The 20,364-nt window shown below is 45.8% G+C and overlaps 1 protein-coding gene across 3 annotated transcripts in view; it reads left to right on the top strand.

The window, feature by feature from the left end:
• The first annotated feature begins 14,942 nt into the window (after positions 1–14,942).
• Positions 14,943–20,364, top strand: part of HNRNPUL1 (heterogeneous nuclear ribonucleoprotein U like 1) — a 47,371-nt gene continuing 41,949 nt past the window's right edge. For 2 of the 3 annotated variants that reach the window (XM_089684261.1, XM_089684259.1), the window contains exon 1: positions 14,945–15,113. In XM_089684261.1, coding sequence (XP_089540387.1) covers positions 15,044–15,113 — 70 coding nt within the window. In that variant the 5' untranslated portion in view covers positions 14,945–15,043. Of the gene's footprint in view, positions 15,114–20,364 lie in introns of all 3 variants that reach the window. The other variant, XM_089684262.1, reaches the window with a different exon arrangement.

The following is a 20,364-nucleotide window of genomic DNA, read 5'->3' as shown; positions in this document are numbered from 1 at the left end:
CTGTTATCACAAGCACAGGAAGTTAGGAGACAAATCTCCCCTAGGCCGTCAAGCAAATATATATATATACACAGTATATGTCAGCACCTGTGGTAGTGAGCTCCTAAATCCCCAACTTGGGGTTCCCCAGGGCGTGGAGTCTAAGCTCCAGCCTGTTTGTTCACCAGGCCCCTGATGGTGGGGATGGACTAGGAGCAGGCTGGAACCAGGTCGCGGCCCACAGGTACACCCAGCTGAGGTAGAAGAGACCACTAGCGGAAGCAGGGTGCAATGGGAGTAGAGACAGGAGATCCAGTAGACAAGCCGTGGTTAGGACAGGTGGAAAACTAGCGATGTCAGGAACAAGCCGGGGTCGGTACACGGATAGACAATATAGGAGGAATGTCAGGAACGAAGCCGGGGTTGGTACACGGATAGACAATATAGGAGGAATGTCAGGGACGAAGCCGGGGTCAGTACATGGGTAGACAAAATGGGAGGAATGTCAGGGACGAAGCCGGGGTCGGTACACAGATATACTAAACGGATTCTCAGAAGACCACAGGGGAGCTCCGACAACAAACGTTGCTCAGGCAAAGTGAGACCGACTAAGCCTGTCTTAAATAGACAAGGCAGCCAGGAGGCAGGCCAGGAAGTGATGAAAGGGAAGGACATAAAACCCAAGGAATAGCAGACGACGCCCATAGATGAGCACAGAGAAACACACATGTGAAGGAAACAAGAACAGCAAGGAGGTAAAACAAAACAAACAAGAGGCTGCAGGCTAACTTGTGACAGTATATATATGTAGCACTACCCTCTTAGGAGTTTCTGAAGTTTTGGGTCCCCCTTTAGTCCTGCACAGGCAGGAAACATGCATTTCTCACAGACTTACATCCAGGAGCCAGTAATCAGTCCTTGAGCTTGTTTTTTTGTCCTTTTTTAGGGGGATTTCAACTTTGATGGGGTAGGGGGTATATGGGATGCCCAATAGAACTGATGAACTGAGGACAGCATCCTGGAACTATTTACAAGTCTCTGCTGCAACACAGTCTCTTTTGGAGAGTTAGCCAGCATGTCCCGTAGTACCACCCCAGACCCCAGATGAACTCCTCTTCTCTACTCAGCTATCTGGACGTATCCCTGAGCAGGGGATCCGATGCCCATCATTTTAGGAAATTAGGCAACCCAGTAGGTGGCGAATCTAGTTTCCCACCAGCATGCTCCTTCCCCAGTCTGGCCCAAGGGGTGTAGGTCTACTCACTCAGTCCTTCTCCTGTGGGGCTGGTGGGTTGGTGGCTGCTACCAGGCCTTCTAGCTGGGCTACAGAGGTGGTCCTCACTCTGGGGGCCAGTAAGGGTCTGAGTTTTCATCTTTCCAGCTCCATTGCCTGTAGGTGAACTCCTCTCTCCATCCAAGCCCCCTCCCAGGCTCCTGCCTTCAGCCTCACATTCTGTCTCTGTCTTCCACCTGAACTCTCCTGTAGCTGAGCAGACTCAATCCCTTTTAAGGGTTTTCCTAGCCCCTTGCCAAGCCTCCTGTTGGGGATTGGCCAGGCTCCCTCGAAAGTGCAGATTAGCCACTCCTCAGATCCACCCACTGCTTCTAGACCTTTCTCCAAAGTTCTAGGGCAGGGGGCAATTCCAGAGGGCTGGTCTGCAGAGCTCCTCGGCTCTGACTAAAGTTTGACCCCTGCTAGCTATCACACCCAGGCTGCTACTCAGCCTTCCTGGCTAACAATTGAGGTCTAGCTCCCCCTAGCTGACTAGGAGGGTGCTACACTTATATATATTAACAATTTTGGGTTATCCCTAGAAAAGTAATAGAGAGGAAATCTTCCAAATGGGGGCACTAGTTCTGATGAGCTGGAGGTCCCCAAGGAATTCCCTTAATTTGCAGGGATTTCTAACTTTCTGTTTGGCTATGAGACAGAAAGTGAAGGGAAATCTCCACAATGGGAGGCAGATGGTGGAAAAAATCTGACAGGGGTTATAACCCACCCTTGCTTTATCCAAAATGAAAATAACTTTGTCTATAATTCCACTTGAAGTACAACTAGCAGAGTGTGCCCTTAAAGTGAACCCGTGCCCAGATCATGCACAAGTATTTGCATATTTTGAACAAGCACTGAAAGTACATTAACTAATTGTCCAATGGAAGATTTACCCCCCCCCCCCCCAATGACCAGGCCATTTTTTGCTATTTGGCACTGTACTATTTCTACTGGTAATTGTGTGGTCATGCAACACTGTATCCAAACTAAATTTACATCCTTGTTTTCAAACAAATAGAGCTTTCTTTTTGGTGGTATATGATCACCACTTGGATTTTTATTTTTTTGTGATAAAAAAAACCAACAGTTTCTACTTTCTGTTATAAACATTATCCAATAAACTCAAATTTAGTCATAAATTTAGGCCAAAATGTATTCTACTACATGTCTTTGGAAAAACAATCCCAATAAGTGTGTATTCATTGGTTTGTGTGAAAGTTTCAGCCTCTACAAACTATGGTATAGATACTGGAATTTACGCAGCTTATACTTTCTGACTGCCTATCATATTTCTTGAGGTGCTAGAATTCCAGGGCAGTACAAACACCCCCAACTGACCCCTTTTCAGTAAGAAGACATCCTAAGCTATTTGCTGAAAGGCATGTTGAGTCCATGGAAGATTTATTTTTTTTCCACAAGTGTTTGGAAAATGACAAAAAAGTTATTTTTTTGTACACAAAGTTGTCATTTAAATGATATATTGATCGCACATGCCATGGGTATATGTGAACTTACACCCCAAAATATATTCTGCTACTTCTCATGAGTATGGGGATACCACGTGTGTGAGACTTTATGGGAGCCTAGCTGCATACAGGAGCCCGAAATGCAATGACCCCTTTGAAAGCCTGATGGTGCGTAATTTCCTCATTTCACTTCCTCACTACCTAACACAGTTTCAGAGGCTCTGAAATTCTAGGATAGCAAACCCCCTCCCCCCCAAATGACCCATTTTTGGAAAGTAGACACCCCAAACTATTTGCTTAGAGGCATGTTGAGTCAATGGAAGATTTTGTGTTTTTACCACAAGTTTTTGGAAAATGACAACAAAACATTTTGTTTTGCACAAAGTTGTCACTTAAATGATATATTGCTTACACATGCCATGGATATATGTGGAATTACACTCCAAAATCCATTCTGCTACTTCTCCTGAGTATGCTGATACCACATGTGTAAGACTTTTTGGCAGCCTAGCTACATACAGGAACCCAAAATCCAATAACAACTTTGAAAGCCTGAAGGTACCTCATTTCACTTCCTCACTACCTATCACATTTTCAGAGGCCCTGAAATGCCAGGATAGCACCAAACCCCCCAATTGACCCTTTTTTGGAAAGTAAACATTCAAAGGAATTTAATAAGAGTAATGGTGAGTATTTTGCAGATCTCATTTTTTCTTCAAAGGTTTTGAAACAATAAAAAAAAAATTTAAAAAATTTTTTCGTTTGCATTCTTCATTTTCCAAAAACTTGTGGCGACAAATGAGATCTGCAAAAATACTCACCATGCCTCTTATCAAATTTCTTGAGTGTCTACTTTCCAAAAAGTGGTCATGGGGGGGGGGAAATTCTTACTATTTTGGCATTTCAGGGCCTCTGAAACTGTGATAGGTAGTCAGGAAATGTAATGAGGAAATAAAGCCCTTTGAAAGCCTGAAGGTGCTTATTGGATTTTGGGGGCGTGTATGTGGCTAGACTGCCAAAAAGTCTCTCACATGTGGTATCTCCATACTCAGGAGAAGTAGCAGAATGTATTTTGGAGAGTAATTTCACACATACCCATGGCAAGTGTGAGCAATATATCATTTAAATGACAACTTTGTGTAAAAAAAATTTTTTTCTACAAAAACTTATTGTAAAAACTAAATTCTTCTTTTGACTCAACATGCCTCTCAACAAATAGTTTGGGGTGTATACTTTCCAAAAAGGGGTCATTTTTAGACGTGCAAAATGAAAAAATTTGTTGTGATTCGTTGTCAGACTAATTTTGTTTTGTTCGATTAGTTAAATGCATTTGATTTTTTTAAATTCATTTTGTTTATTCAAATTCGACCAAATTCAAAATTTCGAACGGACCCTAAGAGATTCCTTCATTCACATCAATCAATGTGGATGAAGAAATCTCTGCCAGAAAAAATGAAACAAATATATGCTGAAGCATAGGGGCGAGCCATCCACTGACCACCCCAGGCCCCCATGTTGTTATGTTTTAGCTGCGGATAAAAAAATCTCATCCAGCAGTGCTGCATGCACTGACCTATATATTCTGAGAGCAAGACCCTGTTGCTGTCAGAATAAACAAATCGGTGTTGCAGCTAAATGGTGTTCCTGCAAACAGACAACAATGGTTAACAATAAAATAAAGTAATAATAGAACATTAAGTCGATAAAACGAGAACTTTGTTTTTTTTTTAGTATTTTATTTATTTATTTTACTTTTTAATGTTTTTTTTTTTTACTTTTTTTTGTAACTTATAAGAACAACCTCTGATTTTAGGGTTTCTCAAAATGCGATAGACAGTTTCTTTACTATCTAACATCTTTCAAGACCCTGTGTGGGAATGGTGGATATGTGCCCTAGACTGTGCCATGCTGTACCCTATGCTAATACTCCACTAGTGTGTGGTAGCGATGGAAGCAGTTCTTGAGGCAGAGACCAGGTTGGCAAGGACAGGAGTGACAAAAAAAATCGGGTGTCTCATCTTATTACGTGTCTGCTATAGACACAATATCTTCTTTGGGGTGACCTTTGGATTGGACATCCGGAAAATGCTTTTCATGCAGCCAGCTCACTGCATCTGGATTTGGGAATTGGGCAACGGCACCTTCTGGATAGAAAAGGGCCATGATGATCTCTTCCTGAAATTTTAGGAAGGATCCACTTCATCCAGTTGCTTTGTAAATTACAAAAGCGTTATATATAGCCAATTGAAATAAACAAAAAGACACCTTTTTGTACCAGTGTCGAACTTTGCAGGAAACTAGGTACGGATTCATCATTTGGTTGTTGAAGTCCACCACTCCCATGGACAAACTGAATGTTTTTGTCCTGTGTTCCATTCACGCAGACACAATGACCCAAATTAGCATGGCATCTGGCGTTGTTGAAAAACCCATCAGTGTCATGGACACAGATGGGTTTTTCAACAACGCCAGATGCCATGCTAATTTGGGTCATTGTGTCTGCGTGAATGGAACACAGGACAAAAACATTCAGTTTGTCCTTCTGCTTCACTGTAAGCAATTCATAATTTCTCAATCAGGCTTTCTCCCCCTTTCTAAGTCAGGTATTTACAAGCCGTTGGGGGAAGCCCTGGCAATTAGGTCTCACTGTGCCATATGAGCCAATTCCAAGATTATACAAATGCAGGGGAGGACTGACCATTTGGGAACTCGGGCACAGCCCGAGGGCCCGGGGTCAGTAGGGGGCCCCATGAGATGCCCCTGGTACCTTTCTGAGGTTTTTTGAGTGTAGTTTGAGTGTGGGTGAGGACACAGGGGCCCCATGATCCCCTATTGCCCGGGGGCCCATGAGTTGTCAGTCCGCCCCTGTACAAATGTCTAAATAGTGGCACACTTGTGTAGAAATTGTCCACACATAAGTGGTACCCCTTGCGGAACAAACACGACACCAAGTCCAAAACTATCTTGGGGCCGTATGGATCTTCTGAACATCAGAATACTTTAGCAGAATAGGGAGCGTTTGTAGAGGAAAGTGCAATCTTGCAAATGAGACCATTTTGTAGAGATGACATCTCCCAGAGTGAAAGGGGAAGGGTTGTCCAAGCTTCCAGCTCCTGTACAATCTTGTTAATTAGAGGAGGGTAATTAAGGTAATAAAGAGACGATGGTTCTCTGCCTATATGTATGCCTAAATAGGTAATTGAGTGCTTAGCTATACTGAAAGGGGAAGACGTGAGCCAGCGAGTGGAGGTAGTAGGTTTTCGAGGGAGTACTTCACTCTTATCAAAATTGATTCGTAAGCCAGAATATTTACAGAAGGTCGCAAACATGTTCTGGAATAGTGTAAAACCTGTGGGTGGATCTGAGGAAAACAATAATATATCATCCACAAAAAGAGCTGAACGAATATTGTGTTCGCTAGTCGTGACACCACTAACCCCTGATGTAGAATTAAGTAGTCTGGACAAAGGTTCAAGGACAATGTTAAAGAGAAGGGGGGAAAGTGGGCAGCCCTGCCCAGCGCCCTTAGTTAAGGGAATGTCAGTGGACATAAAGTCAGATGTGACCAGTCTAGCTGTGGGTGAAGAGTACATTTGTCATAAAAAATCTAAAATTGGGCCCGGAATACCAAACTTCTGCATGGTTATGAAGAGCCACGCAAAACTAATGTTGTCAAAGGCTTTTTCAGCATCTAAGGATATAATTGCCAGATCATGCATTGGGTGAGTTTTAGCATATTCTAGGGCATATTCTAACAATACTTTGCGGATATTAAGTGTTGCTGATTGACCTGGTATGAAAACAGATTGGGTGTGGTGCAGTAAGGTAGGGAGCAGCAGGGCCAGCCTGGCCGCAACAATTTTTTATAGTATTTTGGCATCAACATTGATTAAAAAGATAGATCAGTTTGGTATGTGCTTAGGAGCCAGTTGGGAGATAAGGGCCATCTTCCCACATTGCCTTGTAGACATGATACAGGGTGTCTGGGATGAAGTCCAAAGTTAGTTTATAGAACTCAGCACTAAGGCCATTTGATAGTGGCACGAATGTCATTCAGCGTGGTGGGAGCATTGAGAGCATCTAGCCGGCATCTAGTAAGCTTAGCCAGATTTACAGAGGCTAATAAAGCTTCTGCAGTTCTAGAATAAATCAGATCCTCTGAATACAGAGGGGTGTAATAAGATGTGAGGAGTTTGTTAATATCAGAGGGTAATGTAACAAGATTTCACGTGAGAGACCGGAGCGCGGAGTTATAGGTAGGAGCACGGGGGCCAGCACAAAGCTGCGCCAACAATTTAACCGCCTTATTGCTATATATATAAAATTTTAGGGTGGAGTAGGTTGATTTGGCTGCCTCCTGGTGCTCAGCCCAATAAGCAAAGGCTTGTTTTGCAGACTGCCAGGTAAGCTTGTTCGCTAGAGTGAGGTTGAGGGAGAGCGCGATATGTGCTTGACAAAGAGACTAATTAGCCTGTTGGTAATGAAAATGAGATTGTTTTTTAAATTGTGTGGTAAATGAAATCATGGGCCCTCTGAGGAACGCCTTCCCAGTTTCCCAGAATATATTAGTATTGGTTAAGTGGGCTCCATTTGTGTCTGCGAATTCCACCCAAGCTGCATATAGATGAGATCTGAAGTCCTTGTTATTAGCTAGGTAAGCGGGGAAACGCCAGACACTAGTGGTCTGCGGAGCATTCAACCCAGACAGCTGTAGCAGAATTGGACAATCATCGGAAATTGCCATATCAAATATTGTCATTTTGCGTAATAGGGGCAAGAGAGACTGCGAGCAGAAAAAGTAGTCAATGCGAGAGAATGAATCATGTGGGGGCGAGTAGAACGTGTATTCCTGATCCATCGGATGGTGGAGGTGCCAGGTGTCATGAAGATTAAGTGCATTAATGGACTGCACGAAGGCAGTAGGAGGGGGAGGCTGAGGCTGTTGTAGAGCATGTTGTGTTAAATAGTCCCTGGTGCGATCAGTACAATGGTGAATGACTGAATTAAAATTCCCGCCCAATATATGGCAGGATTCCAGGATTTGGGGCATATAGATTGGAGATAGCAATGTCACAAGAGGCAATAATGATATGGACAGTAAGTTTGCGACCCTCAGAATCGGACTTAACAGAGCGAAAAGTGTATCGTACATTTTTGTGTAGCAGTATAGCTATCACTGCTTTACGACTTACAGCAGGAGAACCATACACCTGGCCTACCCATAGCTTCGACAGGTGGGAAAAATTGTTTGCCAGAAGATGTGTCTCCTGCAAAAGAGCCACATCTGCCCCCAAACATTTCAAATGCCGTAAAACTTACATATGCTTGTTTGGTGAGCGTAGCCCCTTAACATTCCAAGAGATTACCTTTAAGTGAGTCCCTTCATCTGATGGAGCCATGTCTGTCACAGTATATTAATAGGATAGAGCCCACAGTAAGGCAATACCACACCAGGAATTGCCCCAATGAGTCCAGGTTCATCAGAGTAATAAGCAATTCCTAGGGAAATGGAACACAAAGATACAATAAGCAGAACAATAAATGCTGAACTCCCACACTAGATACTCCACTAATGAAATATTATTCAACTTTCATGGTGGAGACAGGGGGAGAGGGAGCAAATAAAAAAAGGGGGGGGGAGCAAAAGGGGGAGGGAGCATGGGAGCCAACCTCGCCTACCAGGGGGAGTAGGTGTACATAGCTATTAGCCATAAGGAAGGTGGGTAACCATAAAATCCGAGGGCAGGGCCCCGGTGCTGTCAGGGCCTAAAAAAAAACAGAAGACAAGGACCATAGGATAAGTACTATAGGACAGTAGACATTACTCCCTGAGAGTGCATTTAGAAACTAGAAAGAGCCAATACTTAGACCATGGGGAGGCAAGTCAACGAGTAACATGCTTGGTAGGTTTTGGAAGGGTGTAGAGTTTCCCCTAGAGGGGGAGGAGGAAGATGGTGTTGAAGGAGATCCTTGATCCACAGCCATTTCAGGGGTATTGTTGAGATATTGTTCCGCTTCAGAAGGTGAGGTGAAAGACAGCCGGTCCCCTTCCACTGGTTGGATATAGAGGACAGCAGGATATGCCACAGTAAATTTGACATGCTTGTGGTAGAGAGCAGAGCAGATCGCAGAGAAGGAAGACCTTACGTTGGCGTACAACCTCTATAGAGTAGTCCACAAACAAGAGTAATTGGTTTCCATTAACAGATAATGCGTGTGTGCGCCAAAATTTTTGAAGGATGGCTTGTTTGTCAGCATAGTTTAAGTAGTGGACAATCACCAGCCTAGGCATAGAGCGTAAATCTTACGGTGGGCCGATACAGTGGGCCCGCTCGACTGCACATGGAAAACGCAGGCCTAGTTGCTCCAGACTGGACGTAGCACAGGCATGAACAAACACGGAGGGAGTATATGTTTCAGGTAGGCCTATAATGCGCAAATTGTTCTGCCAGGAGCAGTTTACAAAATCATCCACCATGTCTTTTAAGTCCCTCTGAACAGCCATGAGTCTGGCCACTGCAGCCAATACAGCTATAGGGTCATCCTCAATGGAGGAGATCTGGTCTTCCACCTGAGCAATGCGCTGGACCTGAACATGGAGATCTTTGTGAAGCTGTTCTAGGCCTTTAAGAACTGCATTGTCAACAGCAGCTGTGAGAGTAGGAGTGAGAAGTGCCATCACTGACTGAGCATTGCCCGCAGGGGAGGCAGGGTCTTGAGGCTGAGGAGCAGAGAGCTGAGGCTGCATGTTAGGAGCCTGGTCCCCTGTGCCGGTGTGCAGGATGTTTGCGGCCACCAACTTGGCTGCAGCGGCCACTGTGTCCCCCTTTGACAGGCGGGGGCAGAGGAGGAAAAACAGTCCATAAGGGTCCCCTTTTGCAGCTGGTATGGAGGGGGGGTAAACCCCCAAGCCGTAGCAGGCTTTTTAGAGTGCAGTGGAGGAGGGCAGCAGGAACATGGATGGTTCACCTCCTCTTCATGCAGCGACGGAACCAGAAGTCCAAGACTCTTTTTTAATCCGCACTGCCAGTGCACCGGACATATATGAACAGGCACCATAGGAAGCAATGTTATTTCACATCTCATGCAGATTGGATGCGGTTCAAACTGCATCCAATCCACATATATGTGACCCAGCACTTAGGTTAGGCTCACACCAGATGCTGTGGGACTGCATTGTGTAGCTATTCCAGTGCAGTACCATCGCATGACAAGGTAAAATGCGAGGCAAATTAAGCACAACTTTAACAGGACTGTTGTTGTTGGTATGACTGGTGTCATCATGTTAGGTGTGCGGAACCACTGTGGGGTTGATTTATTAAAACTGGACAGTACAAATCTGGTGCAGTTGTGCATGGTAGGTAATCAGCTTCTAACTTCAGCTTGTTCAATTATGCTTTGACCGAAAAACTTGGAAGCTGATTGGTTTATATGCAAAGGTGCACCAGATTTTGCACTTTCCGATTTTAGTAAATCAACCCATTGTGTATTTTGCTACTATTTTGGTATGGCCAAGAGCATGTGACTGGGAGGAGATGAGAGGGATTATTTTAAGGTATCATTTTTGAAGCGAAGCAAAGCAAACATAACAGTGTGAACAGGACTGTAAAGTAACAATATTATTTGGTGAGAGGTACCTTGATTCAAGTGGCTTAACAAAGTGTGTCAAATGCCACATTTTGAATCATTGCAACAATGTCTCTCTTGTCGATGTGACACATATTTTGAGTTGGAGAGATCTACAGGTAATATGTTTTGTTACACTGCATATTATCTCATTCATGTGATTCAGTGGTAGATTTCATTTGATTTACTTGGTAATAGATCTCTCTTGATCCTTCCCACACACATGGAATATATTTTTAATTATGTTGTGTGGATTGTGTTGAGGTAGGTGTTTTTAATTGCATGATCAACTGATGAGTTTAAATGTTCTACAGCCCAGGGGTGGACCGACAACTCATGGGGCCCCCGGGCAATAAGGGATCATGGGGCCCCTGTGTCCTTGCGCACACTCAAAGCACACCCAAAAAAGCCTATAAAAGGTACCAGGGGCATTTCATGGGGCCCCCTACTGACCCCGGGCCCTCAAGCAGTGCTCAAGTGCTTGAATGGTCAGTCTGCTCCTGCTACAGCCCCTGCTACAGCCCATACCACCCCTACAGTACCTTGAAAAAGTATTCATACCCCTTGAAAGTTTCAACATTTTGTCATGTTACAGCTAAAAATGTAAATGTATTTTATTGGGATTGATAGGCCAACACAAAAGTGGCACATAATTGTGAAGTGGAAGGAAAATGAGAAAAGATTTTCAAAATTTTTTACAAATAAATATCTCAAAATGTGGCACGCATTTGTATTTAGCCCCCTTTACTCTGATACTTATAACTAAAATATAATGGAGATTTTTTTTTTGTGGAAATACAGGGGAATGCAGTTCCGGCACCTTCAGCACTGAATGTGTGTAATGGATAGGGGTGCTGGGCAGTGGTGTATTTAGGTTTTATGCTGCCCTAGGCAACACAAAAATTGGCACCCCCCACACACCCAGGAGAAAGAGCCTGAAATTGACCAAGAACACCCTTGCCCTCCACCCAAGCCTTCCACTACCACTGCCCCCATACACCAGCCACCATCCCCCATGTCGAGAGAGCGAAAGACACTCACCTTCACAGCTCATCCCAGGGAAAGAAAGTCAGGCTGTGCATACACCGTCATGAAACCCACAGCATCTCTCAGAACCCACCAGGTCCCCATGCCATGTGTGTCCCTTCTTCCATCCCTTCTTCCAAGGGGCAGTGCTGCCCCCCCTGAAAAATGCCGCCCTAGGCAAATGCCTTGTGGTATATACACCCCTGGTGCTGGGTGTGTGCTGGAGGATCTGTTGATGCTGGCTGCTGGGGGATCTATTGTTGATGAAGGGGATCAATTTTTGTGGGGAGGTTTATTGTTGCTGCTGGGGGATGTATTTTTCCAGGGATGTCTATATTTGCTGGTGGGGAATCTATTATTGTTGGGGGTGGGTCTTAAGTTGTTGGGGGTCAATTGATACTGGGAGAGATCTACTGTTGAGGGAGGGGTCTATTGTTCCTGGATGCTAGAGGGTATATTGATGCTGGTTGCAGGGAGATCTGTTGTTGTTTCCAGGGGTCTATTGTTGATGGTGGGTATTTTGTTGCAGGTGATCTATTGTGGCTGGGGGGATCAATTGTCACTGGGGGGGGGTATTGTTGCTGGATGCAGGAGGTCTATTTTACTACTTTTCTTGTCATAATTAACAATCTCAATACAAAATGATGCATGGTTTTGTATACACTAAATGCGTAATTGTCAGGGTCCTGTTCACGGCAGGAGTTCTGGAAGATCTGACATTTCTGCCAGTACTCTACATGGCCGCAGAAGTACGCATCAGCCTCAGTCTGGTGCCAGACAGCCTTTATAAGGAGGCTCATCACTTCCTCTGGTTGCTGGATGATCTCTAGCTCCCTGTGCCCTGTTCCTGGTTCCTGTGATTCTGACTTGTGATTTCCTGTTACCGACTCGGCTTGCTCCTGGACCTGTCTACTCTGATTTACCCCTGATCTGACCTCGGCTTGGCTTATGGATACATACTCTCTCTTGCTCCGTGATTGACCTCGGCTATCCCATCTGACTACGACCGCTCTGATTCCCACCTGGTACCTGACCTTGGCTTGAACCAACTACCCAGTAAACATCTAAATCCCAAGAGGGCTTACATACCATGCACACCCGCCTCCTGTCTGCAGACCTATCTCCGTGCACCAGCTGTGCTTCTGAGTGGACCACCAACCAGCACTCCTACAGGCGACCTGTGCAACTTTGGGCTAGACTCCCGCTGTCCCACTCTCAGGGGAGTCCGGAACTGAGCCGCAAGGGAAGCCCTCTCTCCATTGGCCTCCATCACCAGGTACGTGATAGTGGTACTGGGAGGTGGGTAGAAGGTGGAACAAAGGAATGGTGCTCAGAGGTGGTTACAAGTCAGAGAGAATGGCTGACTTGGAAAGGACGAGTTCCAGCACCTATTCTCTGAGAAAAAAAGCCCTGAGTGGAACCAATTGCCATCAGAAGCCACCTAATTAGTAAATAGAGTCCACCTGTGTGTAATGTAATCTCAGTATAAAAACAGCTGTTCTGTGAAGCCCTCAGAGGTTTGTTAGAGAACATTAGAGAAGCATCATGAAAGCCAAGGAACACACTAGAGAGGTCAGGGATAATGTTGAGGAGACGTTTAAAGCAGGGTTAGGTTATAAAAAATATCCTAAGCTTTGAGCATCTCACAGAGCACTGTTCAATTCATCATTCAAAAATGGAAAGAGTATGGCACAACTACAAACCTACCAAGACATGGCCGTCCACCTAAACTGACAGGCCGGGCAAGGAGAGCATTAATCCACAGCTCAGGTGAGAGAATCTGTCCACAGGGCAACTATTAGTCATGCACTCCACAAATTTGGCCTTTATGGAAGAGTAGCAAGAAGAAAGCCATTGTTGAAAGAAAGCCATAAGAAGTCCCAGTTGCAGTTTGCGAGAAGCCATATGGGGGACACAGAAAACATGGGGAAGAAGGTGCTCTGGTCAGGTGAGACCAAAATTGAACTTTCTGACCGAAAAGCAAAACGCTATGTGTGGTGGAAAACTAAAACTGCACATCACCCTGAACACACCATCCCTACCGTGAAACATGGTGGTGGCAGCATGTTGTGGGGATGCTTTTCTTCAGCAGGGACAGGGAAACTGCTCAGAGTTGATGGGAAGATGGATGGAGCCAAATACAGGGCGATCATAGAAGAAAACCTGTTAGAGTCTGCAAAAGAATTGAGACTGGGGCAGAGGTTCATCTTCCAGCAGGACAATGACCCTAAACATACAGTGAGGAACAGAAGTATTTTAACACCTTGCTATTTTGAAAGTTCTCCCACTTAGAAATCGTGGAGGGGTCTGAAATTCACATTGTAGGTGTATTCCCACTCTGAGAGACAGAATTTAAAAAACAAATTCAGGAAATCACATTGTATGATTTTTAAAGAATTTGTCTTGCACTGCTGAACATAAGTATTTGAACACCTAAGAAACAGCAAGAATTCTGTCTCTCAAAGACCTGTTACTGTGCCTTTAAAAAGTCCACCTCTACTCCACTCATTAATCTAACTTAGTAGCACCTGTCTGAGCTCTTTAAAGACACCTGTCCACCCCACAGTCAGTCAGACGCCAACTACTACACAAAAGCACGACACGGCCAATTTGTTTTTAGCGTGTTGGTGTAAACTGAAGTAATAGGACGTACGGTACACTGCCTTCTCTATGTGCTGCTGGTGTGTGCTAACCCTAAACGCCATCCAGTCAGTTTCCATGGTGTGAACTATTCGAGGCAATGCAATAGGCTTCACTAAGGCTACTTTCACATTGAACTGCGGCAAAATCGCATGTGTTTTGCAGCATTTTTACTGCATTTTTTTACAGTACAAATCAGTCAAAATCCCTACCAAAAGCACAAAGCGGGTGCAGTTTTGATGCATTTTCCATTGATTTCAAGCTCCAAGGAGCAGGGCCCTCAAATCCCTCTTGTATTGAACTGTATTGTTATTGTATTGTCTCCCGTTATAATGTAAAGTGCTGAGCAAACTGTTGGCTCTATATAAATCCTGTATAATAATAATTTCAATGGGGAGGTGTGCTTTTTGGAGCGTTTTTCTTTTACCACACCAAACTTGCACCTGAAATGCAGCAAGCAGGATTTTAAAAAACGCACCATATCAGTGTGAACATTTCCATAGGAATACGCAGTCACACGTTCTCCTTCCACCTAACAAGGGGAATAGGATGATAACACCATGGTATGTTAGAAGCATTTTGTGCGGATCGCTTTATTCATATCTCCTTTCCAACTTAGAACTCTTTTATTTACATATAACCAAAAAGAGCAACGTCTCAGGAGACGTAATACAATGCGAGGACCAAGATGGCTCCTAAACCCTTCCAATGTGCGCCTCCAATGAGACAAGCAGATCCCGGGTGCACTAACATGGCCGTCCGTTTAACCCATTCACGCCTCCTGTTTCCAAGGGAGACGTGTGTCCGCCAGTTTAATTGGCGAGCCCGGTCTCCGCCCATAGACCGGTAGCCAATGCGGAAAGGTGCTGGATAGCAGAGCCGAACCCTATTGGCTGGAAGGGCGGTCGTGCCGTATGCTGTCACCAGAGGGCTTCCTTTGCACAGGTCGTCGGTGAGGGGGCTAGTCCGGCGCCGCCATTTTGTCCGCCCGCTTGTGATACCCGCGCTGCGAGCCGTGAGCAGGAAAGAGAGGATGGGGGATCATTACCATCGGGGCGCATTCCCACCGGGGCCTCCCAGAGATTTCCGCAGAGATGATCGATGTAAGTGGGAGAAGGGGGGAGGGGAACGCAAAGCCATGACTGAGAGGGCAGAGATCATGTGTGTCTGGGAGGAACAATGGCTGGGCTGCTCACACTGCCTGGGCCCCCGTAGACCAGGGGGACACCCGAGGGCCCAGGTGCTGTGGCTAGGCCTTCCTGTTCACTAGCAGGCCTCTCTTTTATCCAGTAAGGATAGTGAGGGGCTCACACAGTCTACTAATGGGGGGGGGGATAAATGAAGGAATGTGGATGGGGGCCTGGAAATAATTCTGCCTCACACAATAAAGTAGGCCATATATTGCCTGAATATTCCACACAATGAGATTCCTATGTGCAGTTACCCATAGCAACCAGGCTGCATTGAACTAGCTTGGCCGATGGTTGCTATGGGTTACCGCCCATAAAGTGGACCTTAATGTGGAACTTCCCTGCATCTGAGCACCACAAACCAGAAGCGATATTTAATTCATTTTTAATATTCAAAGCAAACTCCCCCATCCATCTGTGTCTCCATGTTTTATTTTGCTGAGAAATCACTCTGGAAAACACCATCTGGCATTTCTGGCTGTTGCCATCCTGAGTAAGGGCAGATGGTTCATGTAGCATTGACTTCCCAGAATCCATCTGCCCTTGGCTCAGGCATGCAGATAGGAGGGTGTGCTTAGTTGGAAAAGCCCCCTCCTGAGGACGCCTGGGATGTATGACATCATTTGCCTAGGCTTGGGAACCAGGAAGTAGCTGAAGAAATAGAACAAAAAGTTTAAAACAAGTAAATGTTATATTTTCCTATCCATTTACTAATGCTAGAAGGATTAAGAAGAGTCCATGTTGACTGAGACATGGAAGATCTGTAAAGGCTTCAGGTTTTTTGCATGAAGGTAAAAAAATCTTCTCTGTGCAGTAGTCCCCCTAATACTTGCCCAATCCAGCGATGTGCATGGGAGCCTCGGTTCTACGAAGACTCTCCCTCCTCATTGGCTGTGCCACCAGCTCCCGCTGCTGTTAATCAGCCAGTGAGTCAATGAGGGGGTGTGGCTGAGTCGCTGGCTGTGTGTGTGAATGGACACACAGAGCATTGACTCGGGAGTGAGCCTGCTTGGGTGCCCCCATAGCAAGCTACTTGCCCTGGGGGCACTAGGCAGGAGGGAGGGGCCAGGAGTGCCAGCTGGAGACCCGAGAAGAGGAGGATTGGGGCTGCTCTGTGCAAAACCACTGCACAGAGCAGGTAAGTATAGCATTTTTGTTTTAAAGAAGCCTATCTTTAATATCACTTTAAAAGGCATATTGGGCTGCCCTGCCTCCTCCCCTCCCCCTTTTACAAATGAAATTTAGTTTTTTTTTTTTTTTTTTTTGCTTTATTTGAGCAACACTTTTGCAATTCTCACCTAGGCAAGAATTTCTTCTCACTCCCTATGTGTGCGCAGGTGAGCCTGGGTCCTGAGAGAGCGCAGGTGAGCCTGGGTCCTGAGAGAGCGCAGGTGAGCCTGGGTCCTGGGAGAGCGCAGGTGAGCCTGGGTCCTGAGAGAGCGCAGGTGAGCCTGGGTCCTGAGAGAGCGCAGGTGAGCCTGGGTCCTGAGAGAGCGCAGGTGAGCCTGGGTCCTGGGAGAGCGCAGGTGAGCCTGGGTCCTGGGAGAGCGCAGGTGAGCCTGGGTCCTGGGAGAGCGCAGGTGAGCCTGGGTCCTGGGAGAGCGCAGGTGAGCCTGGGTCCTGGGAGAGCGCAGGTGAGCTTGGGTCCTGAGAGAGCCCTGCAGCACATCTGCGCATACACCCGGTTCCCCAGCCGCCTGCACAGGCTCGGGGTTTGCATGCGTAGCCTACTATCAGGGAAGTCCAAAACCTTCCCTGTCCTTGCATGTGAGCAGGAATGTCATGTACCTGTTCTGTATAATGGTTTTGCAAGAGCTTATGACCCCTCCCCCTTGTCGAGTGACCTCATAGCAAGCTGCTTGCACTGGGGGCACTTGTGCGTGTTTGCTTCCGAGACACTTTGGTGTGTTTATGGGACACACACAGCATGGCTCAGCCCTGCCCCCCCGCTCCCACCTCACTGTCTGTGATTGACAGCAGTGGGAGCCAATGGCTTCCACTGCTGTGTCTTAGCCAGTGAGACATGAGAGACCTGGGAGAGCAGCCGCTCTCGTGCACATTGCTGGATCTGGCTCAGTTAAGTATTCAGGGGGGCTGCACACATAGAATACATGAAGGTAAAAAACCTTCAGCCGTTACAACCACTTTAAGTTCTGCTTTAGGCCTGGTTCACACCACATGCTTTCCAGTGCGCTTTTAAAGGACAAGTTCACCATTCTAGAAAAAATAAGTGTACATATTTTTGCAGAAAAAAATGCATTTCACATATTTTCTTGTAGGAGCCTGGAAAGCATTGCACCCAGGGGCAGACTGACAACTCATGGGGCCCCCGGGCAATAAGGGATCATGGGGCCCCTGTGTCCTTGCCCAAACTCAAAAACGCCTATGAAAAAGGTACCAGGGGCATCTCATGGGGCCCCCTACTGACCCCGGGCCCTCGGGCAGTGCCCGAGTTTCCAAATGGTCAGTCCGCCCTTGATTGCACCCATGATCAGGGGTGCAATGTCAGACTCCTCCAGAGAAGCCCTACAGTTGCTGGGACATGTTACATGTGCTACCCTAAAAATGGTTGGAACATGTTCTAAAAGGTGACCTTATCCTTGAACGGTGACACCCACTACAGATCGTAACTTCAGTGCACGTTGAAAGAATCACTTCATCCCTTGCCGGCCAATCAAAAGGCTGAATACTCAGAAGTAGCCAGGGGAGAAGATGACATTGGCCAGTGAGGGAGATAATCATTGCATCACTGGAAGGTGGAGGTGAGTATCTTACTGAGTTCAATTCCTCTTTAAGGGCGTGTTCACATGTGCTTTGATCTCTGAAGAGTGATCCGCATTCTGATCACTTTTCAGAGAGCACATGCTAGTCATTGAGTGGGTGCTGTTTCGCATTCTCACTGCCTGCTTTAATCCCTGCACTAGTACGCTGCAACCATGTGCATTGCATACGGTTGCGGGGCCATTGTAAAGTGGCCCCATTCACTTGAATGGATGATGCTCAGTGGGCACTATGCCTGCTGTATGTGACGGGGTGTCATTCCTGCCGCTGCATGTGTATACCTCCAGCCAGCTGAACTGCAGAAAGTATCTTTGTTGCACAATTACATTGGTCCAGCTTGACTTAATGTAAGTATGTATATTTCATACTTGAGGGAACACTGGGGAAGCTTATGATAACTGTAGTAGTTGGTGCTACTACAGCGATCACTGCAATCTTTCAGTTGCCCACTCTGCCATTCATAGAACACCTTATGGGTTTTTTTTTTAATGATACAATTCTCTGATTGGATAAGGTGGAGATAAGGGATGGCGACTTCATGATTTTGCCTCGTCCAATTAGAGATCACGTTGTTTTATTTGGAAAAAAAAAATACAGGATATTCTATGAATGGTGTCTGTGCTGAGTGAGCGCCCCCTGTGGTTGGTATGCAGAGGGGAAGATTTTCAGCACAGGACCTGAAAGGTTGTAGTAGCATAGACTGTTACACCGATCGTCTCTTCCACTGCAACACTTGTGGTATGAAATATTCTAACTTACTTTGTGCCAAGTTGTAAGTATGCTATAAACATTCCATAAAGTGAGGATTCACTCTTGAAATGAAGTTCCTTTTATTGATTATATGAGAGAGATTGGGTGAAGTTGTTCTTTAATATGAACTCTCACTTGGCTTTCCTTCAGGATCTTGGGAAAGCTGAGAATTAATTATCCCCTGATGTACAGGATTTTTCCCCAAGGTTTGGTGCCCTCAGCTTTCCCAGGATCCCTTGAGATTTTTATTATATTACAGGATTCATATTGCGCGAACAGTTTGCACAACGCTGTACAGTATAAAAAGAAACAGTACAGTAACAATGAAATACAAGAGGTTGGGAGGGCCCTGCTCCTGGGAGCTTACAATCTAATATTGGGGGATTAGGTAAGTATTTCCTGATAGTCGGGAAAATACCTCATCATGGACACTAGATGGAGCTGGCAATCATAGGAAATCCAATGTATTTTAGTGAAGGTTAAATATTTTGTTTGGACCAAGCTGACCCAAATGAACTGTTCACTTCCCAAACCCTTTCATTGGCTGTCAGTGCTGTATGAGCTGTTTTTATCCTCAGCTACGTAAAGTATACAGCGCTGTATTCTGTCATTTGGATGGGAACTTCATGTCCTGCTCCTAGAACAAAATTGAGTGTGGCTGAGAGCTGCTCGGCCATTGACAGGGAGTTTTGTGTTTTATGAGTGAATACACTGCTTCTGATTTGGCAGAGTCAGAGATTAGGATGTAATTTACTCCTCTCTCCACCTCAGCTAGTCAGAAGAAGCTTTCTATTCATATATATCGGCAGCACAGTGGCTAAGTGGTTAGCACTTCCACCTGACAGTACTAGGGTTGTTGGTTCCAATCCCAACCATGACACCACCTGCCTGGAGTTTGCATGTTCTCCTCTGCCTGCGTGGGTTTTCACCGGGTACTCCGGTTTCCTCCCACACTCCAAAGACATGCTGGTAGGTTAATTGGATCCTGTCCAGATTGGCCATTGTATGTATGAATATGTTAGGGACCAGAGATTGTACGCTCCTTGAGGGTTAGGGACTGATGTGATTGTACAATATATATGTAAAGCTCGTAAATTGATGACGCTATATAAGTACCTGAAATAAATAAATGTATAGAATACAAAACTCCCTGTCCTTGGCTGAGCAGCTCTCAGCCCCACTCACTTTTGTTCTGGCAGTGAGAAAAGAAGTCCTTATACCTCTGCTGGAACACAACGTGTTATATTCTAGCTAGCTGAGGCTGAATACAGTTCATTCGGCGCTGACAACCACTGCTTGAGTAAATAGTTGCTGGGACCAGCTTGGTCCAAATGAACTGTTGAAACTTCCTTAACCTCTTCACGCCAGCCGCACACAAATTTGCACCCTCCCGGCGTCTGGGCCTAGACGCCGAACGGCCGCACATTTGCGTGCAATTAACAAAAAACCATATGTGCTGAAATCACACACCCTGCACGCTCCCAGCACACATGTCCAGTACTCACGGAAAGGTCCCAATCTACTCTTTCGATCGGGACCTTTCCCGATCATGTGACCGGCATGACTGCATCACGGCGGTCACATGATCCCTAAACTCCGCCCGTCCCACCTCCTGAAACTCTTAAAGGGCCGG

Source organism: Staurois parvus, unplaced genomic scaffold (assembly GCF_062004578.1).
Source record: "Staurois parvus isolate SC_StPar_1 unplaced genomic scaffold, SC_StPar_1.0 ptg000340l, whole genome shotgun sequence".
Lineage (NCBI taxonomy): Eukaryota > Metazoa > Chordata > Amphibia > Anura > Ranidae > Staurois > Staurois parvus.
This window is presented reverse-complemented; position numbering and strand designations above follow the sequence as displayed.